This window comes from Schistocerca piceifrons, chromosome 1 (genome assembly GCF_021461385.2).
Source record: "Schistocerca piceifrons isolate TAMUIC-IGC-003096 chromosome 1, iqSchPice1.1, whole genome shotgun sequence".
Classification (NCBI taxonomy): Eukaryota; Metazoa; Arthropoda; class Insecta; order Orthoptera; family Acrididae; genus Schistocerca; species Schistocerca piceifrons.
The window spans coordinates 415,764,664-415,789,248 of NC_060138.1; the positions used below are offsets into that span (position 1 = coordinate 415,764,664).

Genomic DNA, 24,585 nt, shown 5'->3' on the forward strand with positions numbered 1-24,585 from the left:
CAGACACAATGTGCGAATCTGGGCAGTAGAGAATCACCATGCATTCGTGCAGCAAATTTGCAATTCGCCAAAAGTTAACGTGTTTTGTGCAATAACACGGTTTAAAGTTTACGGCCCCTTTTTCTTCTGCAAAAAAAATGTTACAGGACACGTGTATCTGGACATGCTGGAGAATTGGCTCATGCCACAACTGGAGACTGACAGCGCCAACTTCATCTTTCAACAGGATGGTGCTCCACCGCACTTCCATCATGATGTTTGGCATTTCTTAAACAGGAGATTGGAAAACCGATGGATCGGTCGTGGTGGAAATCATGATCAGCAATTCATGTCATGGCCTCCACGCTCTCCTGACTTAACCCCATGCGATTTCTTTCTGTGGGGTTATGTGAAAGATTCAGTGTTTAAACCTCCTCTACCAAGAAACGTGCCAGAACTGCGAGCTCACATCAACGATGCTTTCGAACTCATTGATGGGGACATGCTGCGCCGAGTGTGGGAAGAACTTGATCATCGGCTTGATGTCTCCCGAATCACTAAAGGGGCACATATCGAACATTTGTGAATGCCTAAAAAAACTTTTTGAGTTTTTGTATGTGTGTGCAAAGCATTGTGAAAATATCTGAAATAATAAAGTTATTGTAGAGCTGTGAAATCGCTTCAATCGTTTGTAATAACCCTGTACGTGTGATAGATATGCCTACTGGGAGCAGGAAACATGCCTATAGTAAAGACAACACACTGGTGAGACAATAATACTTTATTTTGTATTGTACATCATACAATACATCCACAGAGTCACAAGTTCTAAAATGAACACAGGTATCCTATTCCACTGTATGAGTTCAGAGATATCACCAAAGCTAATATCCCAGAGTGGCACCCCCACCCCCACCCCACTCCCATAGTGCGGAGCACTGGGAGGAGCAGTGGATGCCTGGTATCACTGAATGAGATTGCACAGCACAAGTGCAACTGACCAACTGTGTTGTGGCTGACTGAAGAGCAGAACACGGCGTCCACAGGACATGGCGTCTGCTATCAGGTCATTGTCTACAAATATTGCAATGATATCATCAAGATCAAAGGCTTGTATGTTAAGTGTGAAGCTGATTGGCCACTTGGGGTCCAGGTTGGTCTTCTGCATGTCCATTTTACAACTTTGTTCGGACCTGAGTTGGATGTCTGCAAAGCTGGCCAAATCATATTGCACTATAGCGTTAAAAATTCGCGTTACGTAGCGCCCTGTGCACAAAAACTTTCAGAGTGAAGTATGTGGGATCAGTGGAGGCACCTGAATGTTGTTGATGTGCCTCTTCCCCCACTGGAATAGTGCCAATAGAACTGCTCGTTCAATGGCTCGGTCAGTAAAACAAATTCTTCCAGAAGGATGAGAGACTCTCCGTGTAAGATTTATGCCAATGATCTGTGCAGATCTTGCAAATAGTCCTCATGGTTTTGTGGCCTGATGACATTGTGCAAATTCCACAATACTTGCTCGGAGCAACTGTCTGACATCTTCAGGTGGTTGAACCGTGCTGGTGCTAGGTCATGGCAGTCATACCTAGCCACCAGCAAGGTTCAGCCACCTGAAGGTGTTGGACAGTTGCTCCGAGGAAATATTGTAGGATTTGCACAATGTCATCTAGTGGCAAACCTGTGAAAATTGTTTACAACATAACTGGTGGGGAAGCTTCTTTCAATGCCATGCAAAAACCTAGTAGGTATCCTTGGCAAAGCTTCCATCTACAGCCCTCCATGGCATATGAGTTTGACTTGGAGGGTTCTAAGCTATCTCTCAACAAGTTCATTACTCTGGGGGTGAAACACTGTCATACGACTGTGCATAATGCAACAGAGACTGCAGAGCATGTAGAATAGCATGGACTCGAATTGTCTTCCTTGATCAGCCTGTAGCTGAATCTAGCAGTCCAAGTACAGATAAATTCACTAGCTGTTGACTCTACTGTAATGTCTTTCGTTGAGACTGCTTCTAGTCAACAAGAAAGTACATCAGAAATTAATAGTAAGTATTTATACCCTTCTGAATCCAGAAGGAGGCCTATGAGCCCTAAATGCATGTGTCAGAATCATGCTCATGGTATATCAAAGTGACGTAGTTGAGGCTGTGTATGACAAGCAGCTTTGCTGTGCTGACATACCAGGCAAGCTGGTGTCCAGGTGCAACAGTCACATTTAATGTTGGGCCATATGGAGCATTAAGTTATGAGCTGTACTGTTGGCTCAACACCACAGTGCACCAGATAGTGCAATTGTTTGAAAATTGTGTGGCATATGGATGTGGCAACTAATGGCCAAATTCTGCTCAGAGACATCACATAGTATCTGTCTGTTGGTCCCAGGGCTGTCCACCATTCTATGTGAAGGTTGGTGGAACTGATTTTCAGTAAACCTGTGATGGTCACATCCTGGTTCTGTTCTTCTCTTAATAGGTCATACTCCAGTTGTAGAGAAATGACATTGACCTATGAAAGGTAATCTGCAGCTATGTTGTCAACACCATGTAGATGGCAGATGTCCACTGTATACCATGGTATAAGATTGAGATGATGGAAGCAAAGAGGGCTAATGTCTTTTGAGGGGTGCTGTATAGCATCTGTAACTGGCTCGTGATACATATAGATGACAACATATCTTTCTTCAATATTTCCTCTAAAATGTTTAACTACATCATAAACAGCATGTAATTCATGAATGCAGACAATTTCAACTGCAAGGCTGTGATTTTTTGGAGAAGAAGCGTAGCGTTTGTGCTTTGCCAACCACAACTTATTGCAAGAACACTCTAGTGGCTGAATCAATAGTGTTTCTAATAACAGTGAGGTATGCATCAGATGTCTTGTGTGTCAAAGTCATTGCTTTTTAGCCAGACCATCTCTAGATAGTCTGAGTGCTTCTCACATTTTGACAGTCCACTCTGTTTTTCTTTGAGCTTTGTATTCAGTCTGGTGAGAGAGTGATGAGAGTGACTTGTATTGCTGCCACATTTGGCAGTAGATACCGATAGAAATTTATGATGCCTAGAAAGCAGGCTAGTTCATGGTAATTCTGCAGAAGTGGTAACTGCATAATGAGACCCATTCATTCTGAAGTGGGTTTGATTCTACATCTACATCTACCTCTACATCTGTACTTCACAAACCACCATTAGATGCATGGCAGAGGGCACGGCCCATTGTACCAGTTATTAGGGCTTCTTGCTGTTCCATTCACATATGGAGCATGGGAAGAACAATTGTCTGAATGCCTCTGTGCATGCAGTAATTATACTAATCTTATCCTCACAATCCCTATGTGAGTGATAGGTAGGGGATTGTTGTACATCTCTAGCGTAATCATTTAAAGCTGGTTATGGAAACTTTGTTAATAGGCTTTCTTTGTATAGTTTACATCTGTCTTCAAGAGTCGGCCCTTTCAGTTCCTTCAGTATCTCTGTGACACTCTCCCAAGATTAAACAAACCTGTGACCATTTGTGCTGCCATCCTCTGCATACGTTCAGTATTTGCTGTATTTGCTTTAAGTCCTGTCTGGTATGGGTCTCACATACTTGAGCAATATTCTATAGAACTGGTCACACAAGTGACTTGTAAGCAGTCTCCTTTGTGGACTGGTTGCACTTCCTCCCCAGTCTACGCTTGCTCTACCCATGACTGAATAAATGTGATCATTCCATTTCATATCCCTACAGATCGTTACACCCAGATATTTGTATGAGTTGGCCAATTCCAAAAGTGACTAATTGATATTATAGTCATAGTATACTTTGTTTTTTCATTTTGTGAAGAGCAAAATTTTATATTTCTGAACATTTAGAACAAGTAGCCACACCAAGTTGAAATCTTATCAAGATCTGACTGTATATTTATGCAGCTTTTTTCTGACTACTTCATTACAGATAACTGCACTATTTACAAAAAGCCTGATTTTACTATTAATATTGTTGGCAAGGTCTTTAATATATATCATAAACAGCAAGGGTCCCAACACACTTTCTTGGGGCACACCTGATGTTATGTCTACATGTGACGATGACTCTCCATCTGAGATAATATGCTTTGTCCTCCCTTCTAAAATGTCCTCAATCCAGTCACAAATTTCACTTGATACCCCATGAGATCATACTTTTGACAATAAGTGTAGGTGTGGTACTGAGTTGAATGCTTTTCAGAAATCGAAACACTGCTTCTACCTAGTAGCCTTGATCCAAAGTGTCATGTCAGATAAATTTTCTGTAGCATTTAGTATGCGTCGAAGGAAGGTTGCTTCCATTTTTTGCAATTGTATTTTATCCTTTTTTATGAACACACTTGCATCCTGAAGGGCATGACAATTAGTCAGAGATACCATTTGTGTTCATGCAGAATGACAGAAAATATCAGGATATCATCCAGGTAAGCATAACAAAAGTCCAATTTGAACAGGATTCTGTCGATGAACCAGTGCCAAGTTCGAGTTCCATTCTTCAGACAATAAGGTCTGAAAAGAAACTTAAAAAGTCCAAATGGTGTCATTATTGCTGTCTTAAGAGACATTATCTTGGCTCATGGATACTTGGAGGTAAGCTTTCCTGCAATTGATGATGATGAAAATAGCTGCACTAGAGAGAGAATGTGTAAAATCTTGAATATTCAGGATGGGATAACAATCGTGTATGGTTCAAGCATTGAGAGCTCTGTAATAACTGAGAGTCTCACAGAACCATTCTTTTTCTGTAAAAAAGTGATTGGTGAAGCCCACTGGCTATCTGAAGGGCACACTATCCTTGTTTGTAATATTTCGTCAACCACTGCTTTTGCAGCCCATAATGGTGCCAATTATAGTGCTCTTTCTCAGACCAGTGGACTGGGGGTCATGAGGATTCAGTACACTCTACCAATTCAGATGGCACATTGCTTAATTTTCACTCATGAGTGATCGGTTAGGGTACGTAACACTCCATTGATGTGCTGAGAGAGGCAGAGTGCACCACACTGACCTGTGTTTGGTGTGGTGTGTTTGGCATCATTGATGGTGTGTCTGTGGATCACAGTGGCAATGACGTATGCCTGACCAAAGTGGGTGTGGTGGAGGTAGTGCCAAATGATAATTCACTCTGAGAGTTGTTAGGGTATGTATCACTGTGGTGCTGATGCCCAATGGGGCATGAGTTAGTTTCTGGTAGACAAGGAGGCATCAGTACAAAAGCACTGGGTAAGTCATTTGGGTATCATAGTTTAGTAGTACTGCGTTTCTTAAATCTGGTAAGAGGTGAAAGTACTGTAGGAAGTCAATTTCTACCATTGGTCCACTCAGTTCCGTAATGAAGAAGGTCCAAGAGAACTTTTGTTCTGGGCATAGTTCCAAGGTACAGTTAGTGGTTTCATGCACAGCAATATGCAATTCATTTGTGGTGCAGAACTGTAGGGATGTTGTGCTGATTAGTATTGCAGCTGTGTCCTTCTGTATATTACTAATATCTGACCTTATATGAATGAGGAAGTACTTAGAGGTGCTTCGATCAATTATGTAAAGCCTTCCATCTAATGGTAGGAGCGGCATAGAGAATGTATGACCTGTGCACTGTGGGCGTTGGCAGGTTGACGTGCTGGGGCAAGCCATTGCACCTACTGTGGGCCATGTGTTGAAGCTGCAAGGAGGGCAAAAAATCCATACGGTGTTGCCAACTGAGCATGGTGTATTAAATCATCACACCTTTACAACATAATACTATTTCCTGACCAATATCAGTCAAAATCTTTATTTTTCTTATGCAAAAAAAGAAAAGAAAACAAAAAAAGGAGAAGAAGAAAGCTAGGAAAGAACAAAAAGGATTTGCATTCTGAGAGTTCAATACAGACTTAATCATGTATATGGTTAGTTCATGTATGGGTTTTAATGTGCGAGTTTGGGGGTATAAAAATATTTAACTCGTATGGTTGTACCTTTTGATTGCACTACTTGTAAGCTTAAATGTTTTACACTGCCAAAGAACCATAGACCTTAGTATTCGACATAAATTTCAACTTGATACCTCTAACCATTCCTGAGAAAAAGGAGTCTTAATAGACAGACAGACAGATGGATAAGAAATGGCAAAAAAATAGTATGTTATACAATTACAAATTGCCAATTTCCTGATTTCTGCTTTATTTGTATTGTAATGTCTTAGTTCTTGCCAAATTTCATAATTCTGGGCCAATGGCAAGCACCCTGTAGATTTTGACAAGTGAGTTTGCAAATATGTAACTCAAATGACCATATCTTTTGAGAGACTGACTTATAAGCTTAAATATTTTATACTACCAAAGGGACCATAGATCTTAGTACTTGACATAAATTTCAACTTAATATCTATACCATCTTGTTAGAAAAAGGAGTCATAACAGATTGACAAACATGACAATAAAGTGAACCTCTAAGGGTTTCATTTCTACCTATGCAACCCTAAAAATGGGCAAGAAAACCATATTCAAATGTACAGGTGATATGAAATGTGCAAGAAAGCTACATACTCCTTCATAATTGAGAGAAACAGACAGCAGAAAGCCTCCACTGACAAATTTTGAGTGAATAAGATGCAACATATATGGTGACAAAGGAAAAGTATTTTAACACGTTCGCTGCCATCGGCGCACCAGCACGCCCGGCTGATACTGGTGAACATGCCGTGGACGCACCTGCCCGGCGAGAGACTCAGCTGTTGCGAGGCACCACGGTTTAGTCGGCACAGCCATTCAGTGTGGTTTATTGTGCAGGCACTCTAAAAACGTATTGTTTTCAATTTTTACGGGTGCAGCTCACATTTTTCCCTACAGTTTTTCTCTGTTGTGGGACTGAAAATGGAAAACAATCGTGACATGGCGGGCCCTTCAGAACCTAAGAAATGTAAAATATGTGACACAATAAACGTACAAAAACTAACGGATGTGGAGTTATTACAAATATTAGAAGAAAGCGATTCGGAAACAGAATTGGCCAGTGGGGAGGACGGGTGGGAATCCAGTGAAGAGTCTGACGGAGCCGAGTTTGCTTTAGATGAGACTGTAGAAATGGCTGTGAATCCAAGTGACAGGGAAAGGGCAGAAGGAGTGGTAACGAGGTAATGCAGCTGATACAAGTGTTGCATGGGAATGCAAGCCAGTTGGAATGGTAAATTGCCCATTTATAAAAAATGAGGGACTGCTAATTCAACTAAAGGGAAACACTCCCTTAGATTATTTTCATCTTTTGCTGATGGACAAATTTCTATTGAAAGTTGTAGAAGGAACAAATCATAACACAACTGAATTATTCCTTCCTGTGGGAACCAAAGAACTATCACGAATAAATTGTTGGAAAGATGTGACGGTTGGCGAATTGTTAGTGTTCTTGGGAGTTTTCCTGCACATGGGCAATGTAAAGATGAGGAAGCTGCAGGACTATTGGAAAAAGGACCCTTTATTTCATGTGAAAGGAATTGCCAGTAATATTCCATGAAATTGTTTTCTTCTAATACTTATTTGTTTGAGTGTAATTGGTAGAGTTCTTGATCGTATCTTTTCTGAGATTTGACATACACTGTATTTCAGAAGTTTCTTCAAGAATTTGTGTTTGTTTTTGAATGCTGTTTCTACTATATTTTTGTTCAATAAATATGTCGTTTGTCAGTAGGATGTTTTGTTTTATTTTTGAATATAAAATAAAAATGTAGTACTCTAAACTGCCACAATTTTCAGGAAAGATAAACGAAACCCACTAGTGTGTCCATGGCCACCCACTACAGAATGCGGCCTGATATGCCACTGGCACCTTAGTGCACCCCAAAAAAAAAAATTGAGTCACGAGAGTAAATTTTATCTTTTACTTATAAAATAAATAAATTTTATATTACTTTTAGCAATACAGTTTGGGATTCTATTAAAAAAATAATTGGTTACGTGGCAACACAAGGCCAATTACAGTGGCAGCGAACGTGTGAATAGATGCATACACAGTTATTATTATGAGTATAAAACATACAAATCAATCAATGTGAGTATTTATTGCCGTTTTACACATGTTACTGTAAAATTAAGATAGTTGGTAAATCCTAGAATTAACCAGTGAATCCTAAGATTTACCACCACGGTGTGGTAAAAGTCCAAAATTTCTCATTATATGCAGAGATTTCGAACTTTTATCAAGAGACATTCGTAAATGTTAGGATTTACCAATGCAAACTGGTAAAAGCTGGATCAAAGACTCCTGCCTCCGTCATGCAGACTCAGACAAGTTTCATTGTTGCCAATTTTGTGTTCAGGTAAGTTTCTTTGTTGGCAATTACAAGCTCTCAGTCTGCTCACCGTTGCATAGTTTCAGTCAGTGTTGAGCATCGTACATATGGTCATCTTTGCGACTCATTTTAGTGCTCTTTCTTCTGCAGCTTTGCAACAGAATGAGTGATTTTATGCATAAATGATTTTACGAACTTTTAAGTGAATCAGTGAATAAGAAGGAGGACAACAACTTTCATGCAGCTGCTGAGCAATAATATATTCTACTAAGTGAAGTGAGAAATGCAAAAATCATTTCCAGTAAGAAAAGAGGTGAAGAGAAACTCGTAGCACTGATGTCTGCCGGAAAAGAAAAAATTCATTACTACGTTCGTTTTGATGAACTGTTAAATATACTACATGAGACTCACATTGCTATAGGCCATGGCAGCCCAACACGGATGATTGTGGAACTGAACCATAAGTACAAGAATGTGACTGTTGTATCAATCGCTACTTATTTAAGATTATGTGAACCATGTCAGAAAAAGCAATAAACATTTGAAAGAGGCATTGTGGTGAAATCTATCATACAAAAGTGCAATGAATTCACAATACCAAATTGACTTAAACCCAGACAATAAGTCTAAGTTCATACTTTTATATGATCATTTGATAAAATTTGTTATCCTCCACACACTAACTTCAAAAGAGGCTGATGAAGTAGCATATCATCTTGTGGACATTTTTACCACCTTTGGTGCCCCAAGTATACTTCATTCTGATAATGGTAGAGAGTTTTGTAACCGAGTCATACAAAGTTTATGTGAGTTGTGGAACGATATAAAGACAGTCCACAGGAAGCCAAGGCACAGTCAGTCTCAGGGATCAGTTGAAACAGCAAATCAAGATATCGAAAATATGTTACCAACTTGGAAAGAAACAAATAAAACTTCAAAATGGCCTGAAGGGCTGAGGTTTGTGCAAGCAATGAAAAACTGGGCTTATCATGAAGGGACCAGATGTTCACCATATGAAGCCATGTTTGGGGTTACAATGAAAATGGGCATTGCGACCTCAGTTGTTCCACATGATTTAATAAAAAATATAAACACTGAAGAAGACTTGGAAACAATGTTAAACATCACTTCCACTGACTCACAGGAATTTGAAAATGATGGCCAAGAAATTGATGCCAATGAACCAAGAACTGTAACAGAAGGAACGGAGGTAGAAAGTGCAGTTGCTGCAGGTGAGGAAGCACCAGAGAGATAGGATTTGTCGATAGTTAACAACAAGACCCCAGCACCAGCTATTAGTTATGACGAGATTCTGACAACTTCCAACAGTGTTAATAAAGTGAAACAGATCCAAGAAGCTGTCAAAGAAGGTCTTCAATTGCAGGCAAAGAAAATGAAAGCAGCCTCATGTAACAAAATTCCAAAACCTTCAGTTGGACAGAAGGTGAGAATTAAAGTATCAGATGTAGACAGGGCAAAAATTGATGTAAATCTATAATAGCAGTAGTGAAAAATATTCAGGATGATCAATTTTATCAACTTGGTACCAAAGCTGGTAAACAGAAGTCATTGTATACTAGGAATCAAGGAATATTTTATCAACATTGAAGAAGTACCAAGAGAAGAAATTAGTCTATGGCAAATGGTTGCAAAACAATCTTTTATTGGACGACAAGGCTTCAAAAAGTGCAATTGCTGAAAAAATTGTTCAACTTAAAAAGTGCTTCAGTAAATCATCTTCCATACTATGTAAATGAAATGCCAGAGTAGTCAGCCCTGTTGTAACAAAAATTAACATTCACAAGGTAACACTTTTTACAACATTTTTTACTAATATGGAATACTGCTCATTACAATCACACTGGAATGCAAGAATGTTTAAAATACATAAATTCACAATAAATACAAACTATTTCAATAAATTGCTAAGCTGTTTCCTTTTTTTTTTTTTTTTTTTCTTTTTTTTCCCAAATGGATATGGTTTTACCAGTTGGTATGGGTACATTGTAAGATTTACCAATGTCTATTGGTAAAAGTTCGAAATCTATAAATATAATTAGAAATTTCAGACTTTTAACACACTGTGATAAGTCTTAAGTTTCAACAGTTAATCCTTGGATTTACCAATCATCTTACTATTACAGTAACATATATACTAATTGAATGCGAACAACAATACACAATGTAGCAAGGCTGACAATGAAGTCTACTAGTCGGGCAATGTTTTTTGGATATCTAATATTGCATTCCACATGTAGGTTGCTGTGGGGATAGAAAGGAGTACGAGGAAGCACTGCTTTCTCCACACCTTACTTCATCCCTTGCAAACTTTCTTATGAGCTGCCTGCAGTACGTGCTAGGATTCACATATATTTAGCACACCATCTAAACCACCGAACTATGTAGGAGTAATACTATCTACAGTCTGCATATAGAGGAAGACAGACAGTAATTTCTACCAGCATACATACATATTTGACAGCTGTAGGAACATACCCTAGCAAGACAATTAATATTAGTCAGGATTTGATAACTGTGAAGTGAATATGGAATCAATGGGTTCAGAAGGACCATACTCCAAGTCATGTAAGACCTGAGAGGACAGACATATAGTTCACTGGACCATGCAGAATTGTACACACGTGTCACATACCTTGAGTCATAGAATGGGCTCAGTTGCAGCAACTCAAGTATCCACCTGGACAACGGGATGGCATGTAGAACAGTGCAGACTGTTAGTACAGTGACCATTGTTGCTTCTTCCCTTGATGTGGCAGCAGAAAGAGGAGCACTAAAAGCGGCACACACAATGACAACACTGAGCACGGGAGGAGTAGCACCACATCATCTTTATCACAATGTATGTATCTGTATGTGAGAAAAGAATGATGCCAGATTGCATTCACCAATGTTGTAAAGGCCCAGCATCTAGTATGATGGATGGGGTGCCATTCAGTACACAACATGATCACCTCTGATTCTTATAGCTGGAATTTGAACACCAGTTGTCACACTCCAAATGGTTGACCAATATCAGTTCAGCTCAGTGCCCAGACTAATAGGAACCATTGTTGTTGCCAGATGTGACAGCTCTGCTTATTAAATTGTGCTTCCTGTACAACCCCAAAGCACCTAGAAATATAGTCAAGTATTTTTTCTACTATATTGTATTTGTACAGAAAGTAAAATTTTAAATTCTTATTCCTTCCGGTGTCGCAGTTTTAATGTCCGGCAATGTATAAATACCTATGTTTTTCATTTACCCCATCTTCTTTGCTTCTGTATGTCCCTTGAACACAGTTACATCAAACTCTTGCTAATCCTGCCCTCAGGGGTGCAGCCTCTCAGTAATTCACCCCCACATCTGGCCTCCAGTCACCACTTGGGCAGCAATGACATGCACAACAATGAATTACCATGTACAACAATGTTTTTACTTAATTATGATGTTTAACAATGCCACAGAGATTTCAAATTGCAGTTTTCTTCACATATCAGTATCAGGGGTACTCAAAGGAAACATGTCACGTTAGACCTCAAGCGGAAACTCTTAAACTTAAGATAAGTTGAAACGAGGTTCTTCCCAGAAAGTCATTACTGCTGAGTACAATTTTGGATGAGCAACTAATTATCACATCAAAAAGAAGACATTATTTGACAATATGCAACTCAAATGGAAAGTGAGTTGGGTAAACAGATGGTTGTGCTAAAGAGTGAGAATGAAGAACTGCATATAGCTGTTTATGAATGGTTTGTACAACAATGCAGTGAAGGAATTTCAATCAGTGGCCCGATAATAAAGGGAAGGGCAGCCGCAGTTAACAAACAGCTTGATGGCAGTGACTTACTTGAAGCAAGGGAGGGTTGTCTATCAAGAAGAAAAAAGACTACACAACTTGCAGCAGCTGACAGTCACTGGGGAAAGTTGCTCAGCTGGCAAAAAAGGTGCAGAACAGTTTCTAGAGATTCCTCACACAATACTGATGGAACTGGCCTCTTTTACAAGATGTTTCCTTAAATAATATTAGCTGCCAAGCAAGAAAAAGAACAGTGGATAACACTAATGGTGTCTTGTAACACATGTGGGAATCATAACTACCACTCGTTGTGCTTGGGAAATCCTAACATCCACATTATTTTCAACATAGTGGCAGAAATATGCTAAAAGTGCAATTTGTGTTAAGAAGAAAGAGAAGGGGTAGATAGATAGATAGATAGAGAGAGACAGAGAGAGAGAGAGAGAGAGAGAGAGAGAGAGAGAGAGAGAGAGAGAGAGAGCGAGAGCATACAGAGAAATATTTTCTTGGTGGTTCCACAAAACATTGTACCAGCTGTGAGAAAAGAGCTGAAAAAGAAAAAGCTTTCACCAAAAGCTATTGACATGCACTTCTTGTTTCCTTGATGAATGAATGTGGAAAGAACTATATGGAAAAAACGGAAATCAATCAACTTACGTGATGATGTTTTCCAAAAAGCAAAAGCATGGAATAAAGTGGAGAAAGCTACCATAATGAAGAGCTGGAAGAAAATCTGACCATCCATTGAAGCAGAGTTGTAGCTAGTACTGAGTGACAGTGATGAGCCAGTCAAATCAGAAGCTTGTGTTCCTGACTCTCTGTACACTGACGAAGTTCCACAAGCTTACAGGAGTAGGAAAAATCATGAAGATGATGTTGCCAAGCGGCTGAATATGGAAAACTGTGAGATAAACCAAACTTCAGCTGATGAAGAAATAATCAAAAGCATGCAGGATAGTAATGATGAATTTGATGAAGAAAATGGCATTGGCAGAGAGGGCATGAAGATTTCTCATCATGCTAGTGCTGAAGCTGCAGACATCTTATGTAACAATCACACACATGCAGTACTGATGTAATGCTTGTGAAGTGATTGTGGGAAAGAACAGGTCACCATCATACTGCTTCAGCGTAACAGTTAAATATTTGGGGCATGTTTCATAATGAATGTACAGTTATGTACACACCCAAGGATTAAGTTTCTATGAAAATGATAGTATATTTGGACTTAATAAAGTATGGTCCCCATGTGTTTGAACTAAATTTTAGATACTCTCAATAATATGGTACTTCCACTAACCAGCACCCATATATACAAGCAATGACCAGCTTAGTAAGAGTCTAGTGATCTATCACTTGTCTGTAAAATCACATCTCATACAATCCACCATAATTATGTACTGTAAGAATTTCATGTGATTTCCATAGGTGGAGCCAAAGAACATTATTTTATTTTTATAGCATAATCCATCTCTAATGGCTTCATCATCAATGGAATATTAAACGGTAATCTTTCTTTTTTAACAACGTAAAAATAAAAATAAAACAATGAGCAAAACAGTGACAGGAATTTATAAAATGATATTAGACTCTAGCTTTGCATACTTGCATTTCATTTTTCATGAGAAAAATGAAGGACAGCAAAAGGGGAGGATTTTGGAATTATTCAGAGTCCTGCAACCATAGAGTTATATTACATGTCTGCAGAATAAAATGTTTAATATTTTATTCCCAGCCAAAAATGAAGTCAATTCTTCCTTCAGAAAAGTGTTATTTTATTTGATTCCAAAGTTGTTAAGTACTTCTCAGTTACAAAATTAATACTTCATGGGTACATAATAAGGATGTAATTCTGAAAAGTGTTATCAGTGTTTATTTTAGTGTGCTATGCAATCTGTAGCCAAAGAACACAATCTGAGTCTGTCTATTTCCCTCATAGTTGTACATGAAATTTTTAAGATGGACTCTCTGTCAAAATCTCTCGTCATCATTAAAATTATCAGTTTTGATTGGGTATAAAACTGTCTCAATTACAAAACAAATAAACTAGTTTTTACTTTTTCTGGTTTAATTTCGCACACCACTGCGGAGATGAGGTAAGTAGTTACTAGTGAAAATAGTGTTAACAAAAATCTGAAATTGCTAAAATGCAGAAGTGGTCCAGAAAACTAGCATCCAATAACATTGATATATATTTGTAGGTTGGATTGGTTATGCGAAATCCAACCTGTGTTTTTTTCACATGACATCCGGGAAGTTATGCATTAAGACAGTCAGGTAGATGAAGTATTTCTTGACATCAAAGAAAGCATTTGACTCAGTACACACTTATTAATGAATGTATGATCATGTGGGTTATCATTTGTATTTGTGATTGGATTGAGGAATTTCTGGTAGGAAAGACACAGCTTATTATCTTGGATGGAGATACATCAATAGAGATAGAAGAAACTTCAGGTGTGCCATAGGCGAGTGTATTAGGAACCTTGCTGATCAGGTTGTATATTAATGACCTTGCAGACAATGTTAATAGTAACCTCAGATGATGCAATTATCTATAATGCAAGAGAATATTTACAAAACACTGATGCCATTCTTCATAGCGTACTGCTCACGTGTGTATTACCTATATCAAATAGGACCATCAATAGATACTGAACGTATGAACACATCAAAAAAGGTTTTGCATCACCTCGGTTCTGAGAGTTCCGAAACCTGTACAGAAAATTTGAATAAAGATCAATGTAAACATCATTTCTGCACTTTTTATTGCTCATGAAAACCAAACATTCCATGTTGTACCACCACACAGCGAGACATTCAGAGATGGTGGTTCAGACTGCTGTACACACCAGTGCCTCTAATACACAGTAGCACAACCTCTTGCATTGATGCATTCCTGTATTTGTTGTGGCATACTATCCACAAGTTCATCAAGGCATTGATGGTCCAGCTTGTCACACTCCTCAACAGCGATTCGACCTAGATCCCTCAGAGTGGTTGGTGGATCATATCATCCATAAACAGCCCTTTTCAATCTATCCCAGGCATGATCAATAGGGTTCATATCTGGAGAACATGCTGGCCACTCTAGTCGAGTGATGTCGTTATCCTGAAGGAAGTCACTCATAATATGTGCACAATGAGAGCATGAATTTTCGTCCATGAAGACAAATGGCTTGCCAATAAGCAATCAATATGGTTGCACCTGTCAGTCAGAGGACAGCATTCACATATCATACAGCCAATACGGGGCCTTCCATAACCACCATCAGTGTACGTTGGCCACACATAATGCCACCCCAAAATAGCAGGGAACCTCCACCATGCTGCACTCAATGGACAGTGTGTCTAAGGCATTCAACCTGACTGGGTTGCCTCCAAACATGTCTCCGATGACTGTCTGAATGAAGGCATATGTGACACTCATCGGTGGAAAGAATGTGATGCCAATTCTAGCAGTCCATTTGGCATGTTGTTGGGCCCATCTGTACCGTGTTGCATGGTGTCGTGGTTGCAAAGATGGACCTCACCCTAGATGTTGGGAGTGAAGTTGCACATCATGCAGTCTATTGCACACAGTTTGAGTCATAACACAACGTCCTGTGGCTGCACGAAAAGCATTATTCAACATGGTGGCATTGCTGTCAGGGTTCCTCCGAGTCATAATCCATAGGTAGCTGCCATCCACTGAAGTAATAGCCCTTGGGCGGCCTGAGCGAGGCGTGTCATCGACAATTCCTGTCTCTCTGTATCTCCTCCATGTCTGAACAACATCACTTTGGTTCACTCCGAGATGCCTGGACACTTCCCTTGTGAGAGCCCTTCCTGGCATGAAGTAACAATGCAGATGCAAGTGAACCGCAGTATTGACTGTCTAGTCATGGTTGAAATACAGAAAACATGAGCTGTGTACCTCCTTCTTGGTGGAATGACTGGAACTGATTGGCTGTTGGACCCCCTCAGTCTAATAGGCACTGCTCATGCATGGTTGTTTGCATCTCTGGGCAGGTTTAGTAACATCTCGGAACAGTCAAAGGGACTGTGCCCATGATACAATATCCACAGTCAATGTCTATCTTCAGGATATCTGGGAACTGGGGTGATGCAAACCTTTTTTTTGATGTGTTTACAAACAATGGTAGCTTGAATGGTAACAGATTTATCTGACCCTTGGGGGAGTGTCATGGAGATGCTGAGAAACCTGCTGAACTCACAGATATTTGAAAGTAGACACCAATTATGCCATAAAAGCCCATTTACAATGTTTCAAGAAGGGGTAATAAGTGAGAAATCTAGAATATACCACTGCCCCTTATATATCACACTCACAGAGACTCTGAAGAGAAGATCAGACTAATTACAGTGTTTACTGAGACATTTATACAATAATTCTTCCCACCCTCCGCTGATATGTGAAGACAAACTGAGAGGCTTACTTAAATGTTTTTGTCATGGAAATGTATCTGATTCCTGATCAAATGTTAATTTACCAACAAATTTGTTGAAATAGTGAAAGGGTTGATATATATTGATACTATATTATATGTTATCTACTGACCTGCATTTATGTAGATCATTAATACTAACGCATATTTTAGTTACTCAAGAAATTACAGGATGTATAATCAAATATCATTAGCTTTTGGTTTCTGCAGCACAGTATATTTCAGTATATCAGAAAACAAATCTAACATCTTTATCACTTCAGAACATTACAGTTAATTTAATGAGCATACTTCATTACAGTTAATTTAATAAGCATACTTCTGTAAATAGAACGCACGCTCACGCTTCATAATCCATAATCCAGTTATCAAACTTTTAATTACACTACATCTTTTTTACAGACCAGAGTCAACCATTTCGCAGTGCTGTTTACACTCTGATTGGCATTGTTACTGTGTTACTAGTCGTTCTAGTGGTCTGTCTAGTGCTACTTAAACATCGTTCAAAGGAGCGTCAGAGTGATTTGTTCTGAAATATTCCAACAAAATAAAGATCTGATTTTGCCTTGTACTAGAACTCTACTTAACAGTGTAACATCAAACCAAAGTGGTTATCAATATGGTATATTATGATAATGTTTACAGTTGTTGAATTTACTAGACATTAGGAAAATTATGACTTGCCTTAATCTAAATATGATCTTGGATGTGCCTAGGTAGAGTATAAATAGTGGAAGGAGTAAAGTTACTACCTTCACTCATTCCAATGTTTATATCTGTTTGAACTAAGATGGACATATGTGAAGTTGTGCCTTTAGTTCCAATTTCTACATTCCTAAGGAAATAATTTGTAATGTGTGGAAGAAATGTAACTAAATACAAAATTATTTACTGATTATTGTTTTTTTCACTCTCAGTCAGTAAAACTGTTTGTCTTCATAGCAGCTTATGATAGATATTTACAGTTATGGTTCAGAAAAGTAACATTCAGTCCCTGTTATGTAATAAGGCAAATTGTTGACAAACTTTTCTGCTGTAATTACAAAGTTTGCTATCATGGAGCAACAAAAATTTATTTTTCTTCATTTTGTTATGATAATTGCAGAAAAAAATGCAATGTATCTAGAGAATACGATCACATCTTCCAGCTGAAGAAGATACTTTTTTCTACTTGGTACAGGTCAAGGATACTGGAAGGGTATAATAATAATAATAATAATAATAATAATAATAATAATAATAATAATAATAATAATAATAATAATAATGATATGAATATAATAGAGGGAAACATTCCACGTGGGAAAAATATATCTAAAAAGAAAGATGATGAAACTTACCAAACAAAAGCGCTGGCAGGTCGATAGACACACTAACAAACACAAACATACACACAAAATTCTAGCTTTCGTAACCAATGGTTGCCTCGTCAGGAAAGAGGGAAGGAGAAGGAAAGACAAAAGGATATGGGTTTTAAGGGAGAGGGTAAGGAGTCATTCCAATCCCGGGAGCGGAAAGACTTACCTTAGGGGGGAAAAAGGACAGGTATACACTCGCACACACACACATATCCATCCACACATACACAGACACCAAATTAATGATATGAATATAATAGAGGGAAACATTCCACGTGGGAAAAATATATCTAAAAAGAAAGATGATGAAACTTACCAAACAAAAGCGCTGGCAGGTCGATAGACACACTAACAAACACAAACATACACACAAAATTCTAGCTTTCGCAACCAATGGTTGCCTCGTCAGGAAAGAGGGAAGGAGAAGGAAAGACAAAAGGATATGGGTTTTAAGGGAGAGGGTAAGGAGTCATTCCAATCCCGGGAGCGGAAAGACTTACCTTAGGGGGGAAAAAGGACAGGTATACACTCGCACACACACACATATCCATCCACACATACACAGACACCATGTGTGGATGGATATGTGTGTGTGTGCGAGTGTATACCTGTCCTTTTTCCCCCCTAAGGTAAGTCTTTCCGCTCCCGGGATTGGAATGACTCCTTATCCTCTCCATTAAAACCCATATCCTTTTATCTTTCCTTCTCCTTCCCTCTTTCCTGACGAGGCAACCATTGGTTGCGAAAGCTAGAATTTTGTGTGTATGTTTGTGTTTGTTAGTGTGTCTATCGACCTGCCAGCGCTTTTGTTTGGTAAGTTTCATCATCTTTCTTTTTAGATATATTTTTCCCACTTGGAATGTTTCCCTCTATTATATTCATATCATTAATTTGAAGGGTGTCTGTGTATGTGTGGATGGATATGTGTGTGTGTGCGAGTGTATACCTGTCCTTTTCCCCCCCTAAGGTAAGTCTTTCCGCTCCCGGGATTGGAATGACTCCTTACCCTCTCCCTTAAAACCCATATCCTTTCGTCTTTCCTTCTCCTTCCCTCTTTCCTGACGAGGCAACCATTGGTTGCGAAAGCTAGAATTTTGTGTGTGTGTTTGTGTTTGTTAGTGTGTCTATCGACCTGCCAGCGCTTTTGTTTGGTAAGTTTCATCATCTTTCTTTTTAGATATAATAATAATAATAATAATAATACATCTTCCAGGTACATAAAACATAAAGTGCAAAGTGCTATGAAATACATCATTCACATCCATGCTGTACAGGACTTCCACTCTGGTCACAATTTCCCTATATTTTTGTTCTGTTAAATATACATTTGAGATTGTAACAAATTAGCATTTGTGAAGTGATTCTGATCGCCCTATGCTATATCAACAAACTAATGAAAAAATTTAACAATTTGAAAAATCTAATATAAATGACGGTTGTTAATTCATTGTTGATAGCTTTTGCAGTTTTAATCTATATTACTATATAAAAAGTCATTGTTTTATGCTGTTACCAAAAAACTTGTAAAGTACTTGTTCAATTTACTTGAAATTTTTACACAATTTTGTGATGAACATCCAGATAGATGTAGACTACACACTTTTTTAATATAAACATTATATAAATATACATCTAATATACAAGGGGAAATCACTGTTACCAAAAAATCTCAAAAAGTTCTCAATTGATTTACTCCAAATTTTTAAACAATATGTTAATGAACATTCAAACAGAAATAGTCTATACAATTCTTAATATATACAATCTATAAATACATGTATAATGTATAATCAGGTGATTCTGAGGGTATTAAATTGGGAAATGAGACAGTTAAAGTAGTGAATGAGTTTTGCTATTTGGGAAGCAAAATAACTGATGATGACTGGAGTAGAGAGGATATAAAATGTATATTGGCTGTGTCAAGAAAGCATTCCTGAAGAAGAGAAATTTGTTAACATTGAGTATTGATTTAAGTGTCAGGAAGTCTTTTCTGAAAGTATTTATATGGAGTGTAGCCATGTATGGACGTAAAACATGGATGATAAACAGTTTAGATAAGAAGAGAATAGAAGCTTTCAAAATGTTGTGCTACAGAAGAACGCTGAAGAATAGTCGGGTAGATCACATAACTGATGAGGAGGTACTGAATAAAATTAGGGAGAAGAGGAATTTGTGGCACAACCAGTACTGGAGGGAAGCGTGGAGGGTAAAATCATAGAGGGAGACCAAGAGATGAATACGCTAAGCAGATTCAGAAGGACGTAGGTTGCAATAGTTATTCAGAGATGAAGAGGCTTGCATGGGATAGAGTAGCATTGAGAGCTGCATCAAACCAGTCTCTGGACTGAAGACACAAACAACAACAACAACAACAACAACAACAACAATGTATAAAAGGCAAACATTGTTACCAAAAATGTTAAAAAGTTCGCATCCAGTTCCTTCACCTTTTTGCACAATAATGGACTTTCAAACACACAGAGGTTACATATTTTTTAATAAGTGTAACATATAAAGGGAAAACATTGTTAGCAAAAATCTTGAAACTTTTTGACTGATCTTTATATATAAAAATTTCAAAAAGTTCTTGACTGGTTTACTTCAGATTTTTACACGTTATACTGATGAACATTCAGATGGTCATAGGCTGTATTTATTCTTAATATATATGATGTACACTGAGGTGACAAAAGTCTGGGACACCTAATATCATGTTGTACCTTCTTTTTCCCAGTGTAGTGCAGCAACTCAATGTAGCATAGCCTCAACTAGTTGTTGGAAGTACCCTGCAGAAATATTAAGTCACGTTGCCTCTATAGCCACTCTTAACTGTGAAAGTGTTGCCAGTGTAAGATTTTGTCCACAAACTGACCTCTCAGTCATGTTTCATAAATGTTCGATGGGATTCATGTTGGGTGATCTGTCCAGAATGTTCTTCAAACTAAATGCGAACAACTGCGGCCGAGTGACGTGGTGCATTGTCGTCCATAACAATTTCTTAGTTGTTTGGGAATATGAAGTCCATGAAATGGCTGAAAATGGTCTCCAAGTAGCCGAACATAATCATTTCCAGCCAATGATCAGTTCAGTTGGATCAGAGGATCCAGTTCATTCCTTGTAAACACAGTCCACACAATCATGGAGCCACCAGCTTGCACAGTGCCTCATTGACAATTAGGGTCCATGGCTTTGTCCTGTCTGTGCCACACTCAAACCCTATCATCAGCTCTTAACAACTGAAATCAGGGCTTGTCTGATCAGGCCACAGTTTTCCAGTCATCTAGGGTCCAATCAATATGGTCACAAGCCTAGGAAAGGTGCTGCAGATTGTCCAAATGGATATGTTTGTTGTATGTCCTACACTGATTCCTGCAGTTATCTCATGCAGTTTTGCTTGTCTATTAGCCCTAAGTACACATAACAGCTCCGCTAATGCACTGCCCTTTTATATCTTATGTACACAATACTACCACCATCTGTAAATGTGCATATTGCTATTCCACAACTCTTGTCACTTAAATGTGTGTGTCTATATAACAGGAAACCATTATTAGCAAAAAATCCCAAAATGTTCCTGACTGACTTAATTCAAATTGTTACAAGATACTGTAATAAACATTGAGATGAACATGGACTACACATTTTTTTTTAAAACATCTGTTTATAGGTTTACTTGTTGAAACCAACAATAAGAAAGAAAACGCTATGTTGTGCTCTGCCGTGAAAAAGTGTGGACTCATTTTCTTTCTCACAGTCAGTTTTAACTATGGTAGCATGGCATTGAAACAATTACACAATTTATTTCTTGCATATATATCCTTTCTCATTATACATATTTTTAAACAAAGATTGTGTGTACAATAGTGTGTTGTTCTGTTTTGTTTCTTGTAGTCAGTTTACACAGGAAACAGGAAAGTTGTATTCCCTGCTCATCAGTTTGTGATTAGAATACTATTATGGAATTTGAATTTGCAATAACAATAAACAAGGATCAAGGTCAGAGAGAGTAGGGAGAGGAGATGGAGTAGGAGAGGGGGATAGGAAATGGGCAAGAGGGGGGGGGGGGGGGGGAAGGGGGGTCGGGAGGAGATTAATTGAGCAAGCACAAAGAAGGAGCTTAGGACATGTACCCAATTCTTATACATATTCAGCAGTTGTGAAGCATTGCCAGATTTACTTGTGCATATATGATACTACATCTTTGGTCCGATGCAAGCTAAACATCAGGAACACTTAACAATGGAGGCAAAAGACTCAGTTTTGGGACAATATGTGCCTTCTAATCCATTCTTGCACAGGCAGTTTACTCCATAAAGACATGAATACATTGCAGTAGGCAATTGCACGAAATTAAATCAGGAAGCCAACTTACACAAGAATCTCCAAGTCAAGCTAAATGTCAATCTGGCTTCCCTCCTGACCTCATGTAATTTCTCTCAGAAGATAGCAGAATAAAAAATTATCTTAGTGTGATGTGGGTGTGCAACAGAGAAATTGGTGGTGACTCGTACTAAAACAAGGATTAAGTGCAGAATGTCATTAACATGTTTCATCATAGTGTTCAACTTTCTTTTCTCCCACAACTTTAAACAAAAATACTCACATGATGCACTGAAAGCTTTGGATCAAGGCAGTCATGTGGATGCAGTGTTTCTTGGTTTCCGAAAAGAATTTGACTCAGTACCACATCTATGATTATTGTCAAAAGTATGATCATACAGGGCATCAAGTGAAATTTTTGACTGGATCGAGGACTTTTTGGAAGGGAGGACAAAGCATGTTATCTCAGATGAAGCGTCATCATCAGATGTTGACATAATTTCAGGCGTGCCCCACAAAAATGTGTTGGGACCCTTGCTGTTTATGATGTATATTAACAATCTTGCAAACAGTATTAATAGTAAAATCAGGCTTTTTGTAAAAGGTGCAGTTATCTGTAATGAAGTACTGTCATAAAAAAGGTACTTAAATATACAGTCAGATCTTGATATGATCTGAACTTGGTGCGGAGATTGGCTACTTGTTCTAAATGTTCAGAAATATAAAATTTTGCTCTTCACAAAACTAAAAAACATAGTATCCTATACCTATAAAATCAATGAGTCACTTTTGGAATTGGCCAACTCATACAAATATCTGGGTGTAACACTCTGTAGGGATATGAAATGGAATGCTCACATATATTCAGTCATGAGTAGAGCTTATGTAGACTTCATTTAATTGGTAGAATACTGGGGAGAAAGTGCAAGCAGTCTACAAAGAAGACTGCTTACAAAGCACTTGTGTGACCAATTCTAGAATATTGCTCAAGTATGTGAGACCCATACCAGACAGGACTTACAGCTAACACTGAACATGTGCAGAGAAGGGCAGCACAAATGGTCACAGGTTTGTTTAATCCATGGGAGAGTGTTACAGAGAATGAACTGAACTGGAGGACTCTTGAAGATAGACATATACTATCCTGAGAAAGTATATTAACAAAGTTTCAAGAACTGGCTACAAATGACTCTGGGGATATATTACAAATCCCTACATATTGCTCACGTGGGTATTGTGAGGATAAGATTAGAATAATTACTGCACACACAGCAGAATTCAAACAATCATTCTTCCTGTGCTCTGTATGTGAATGGAACAGAAAGAATCCCTAATAACTAGTATAGTGGGACCTATCCTCTGCCTTGCACCTCACACTGGTTTGCAGAGGATAGATGTAGATGTAGACGTAGTCACATTGAAATTTATCATGATCTCCATACTGATACTACGGAGTTAAACCACTCTTTAAATGAGAGGTATCATGTCATTAAATACAGACCAGGTGTAGAAATATGGTGCTAGCCATCAGTGTAGGGCCTGTGAGACAGTGTCTGTAGTGCCATCTTCTTCCTGTAATAGCTGACAACGAATGTCAACACACAGTAATCTAAGTTCTATAGAACGGTATCTGTTGCAAACCCATAAACATGTAGAGTTTTGTGCCTATGAACTATGATTAGCGGACAGCATTGGTTTTCAGTTATCATTTGAAGAAAACTGCTGCAGAATCACATCAAATGTTTGTTGAAGCTTTCGGCAAAAATGCTCTTGGGAAAACACAGTGTTTTGAGTGGTTCAAAGAGTTCAAAAGTGGTGATTCTGACATGAGAAATGACAACCACAGGAAATCACCGAAAAAGTACAAAGACAAAAAATTGCAGGTCTAATTGCATGAAGATGATACTCAAACTCAACTGGAACTCTCAGAACAACTGAATGTGATGTAGAAAGCCATTTCCCTTCAGTTGAAAGTTCAAAAAAGTTTGAAAACAAAAAATTGCATGTCTTATTGCATGAAGATGATACTCAAAATCAACAGGAGCTCATAGAACAACTGAACGTGATGCAAAAGCCATTTCTCTTTGGTTGAAAGCTATGGGAAAGGTGCAGAAAGTGGGAAAATGGGTGCCACATGAACTGAACGAAAGATAGCGAGCAAATCGAAAGATCACTTGTGAAATGCTGCTCACCTGATGCAAAAGAAAGTTGTTTGTCCATGGAATAGTGACAGGTGATGAAAAATTCATATATTTTGAGAATCCTAAGCGTCATAAATCATGGGTGAATCCAGGCAAACCATTGACACCCATTGCAGGATCAAATCGCTTTGGAAAGAAGACAATGCTCTGTGTTTGGTGGGATCAGAAGGGTGTCATCTATTGTGAGCTGCCAAAACCTGGTGAAATAA

General features: G+C 38.4%; 1 protein-coding gene across 1 annotated transcript in view; it reads left to right on the forward strand.

The window, feature by feature from the left end:
* Nucleotides 1-17,356, forward strand: part of LOC124796497 (carboxylesterase 4A-like) — a 344,155-nt gene extending 326,799 nt beyond the window's left edge. The window contains exon 13 of the mRNA XM_047260703.1: nt 16,900-17,356. Within this exon, the coding sequence (XP_047116659.1) occupies nt 16,900-17,030 (131 nt within the window). The 3' untranslated portion in view covers nt 17,031-17,356. The remainder of the gene's footprint in view (nt 1-16,899) is intronic.
* Nucleotides 17,357-24,585: the final 7,229 nt, after the last annotated feature.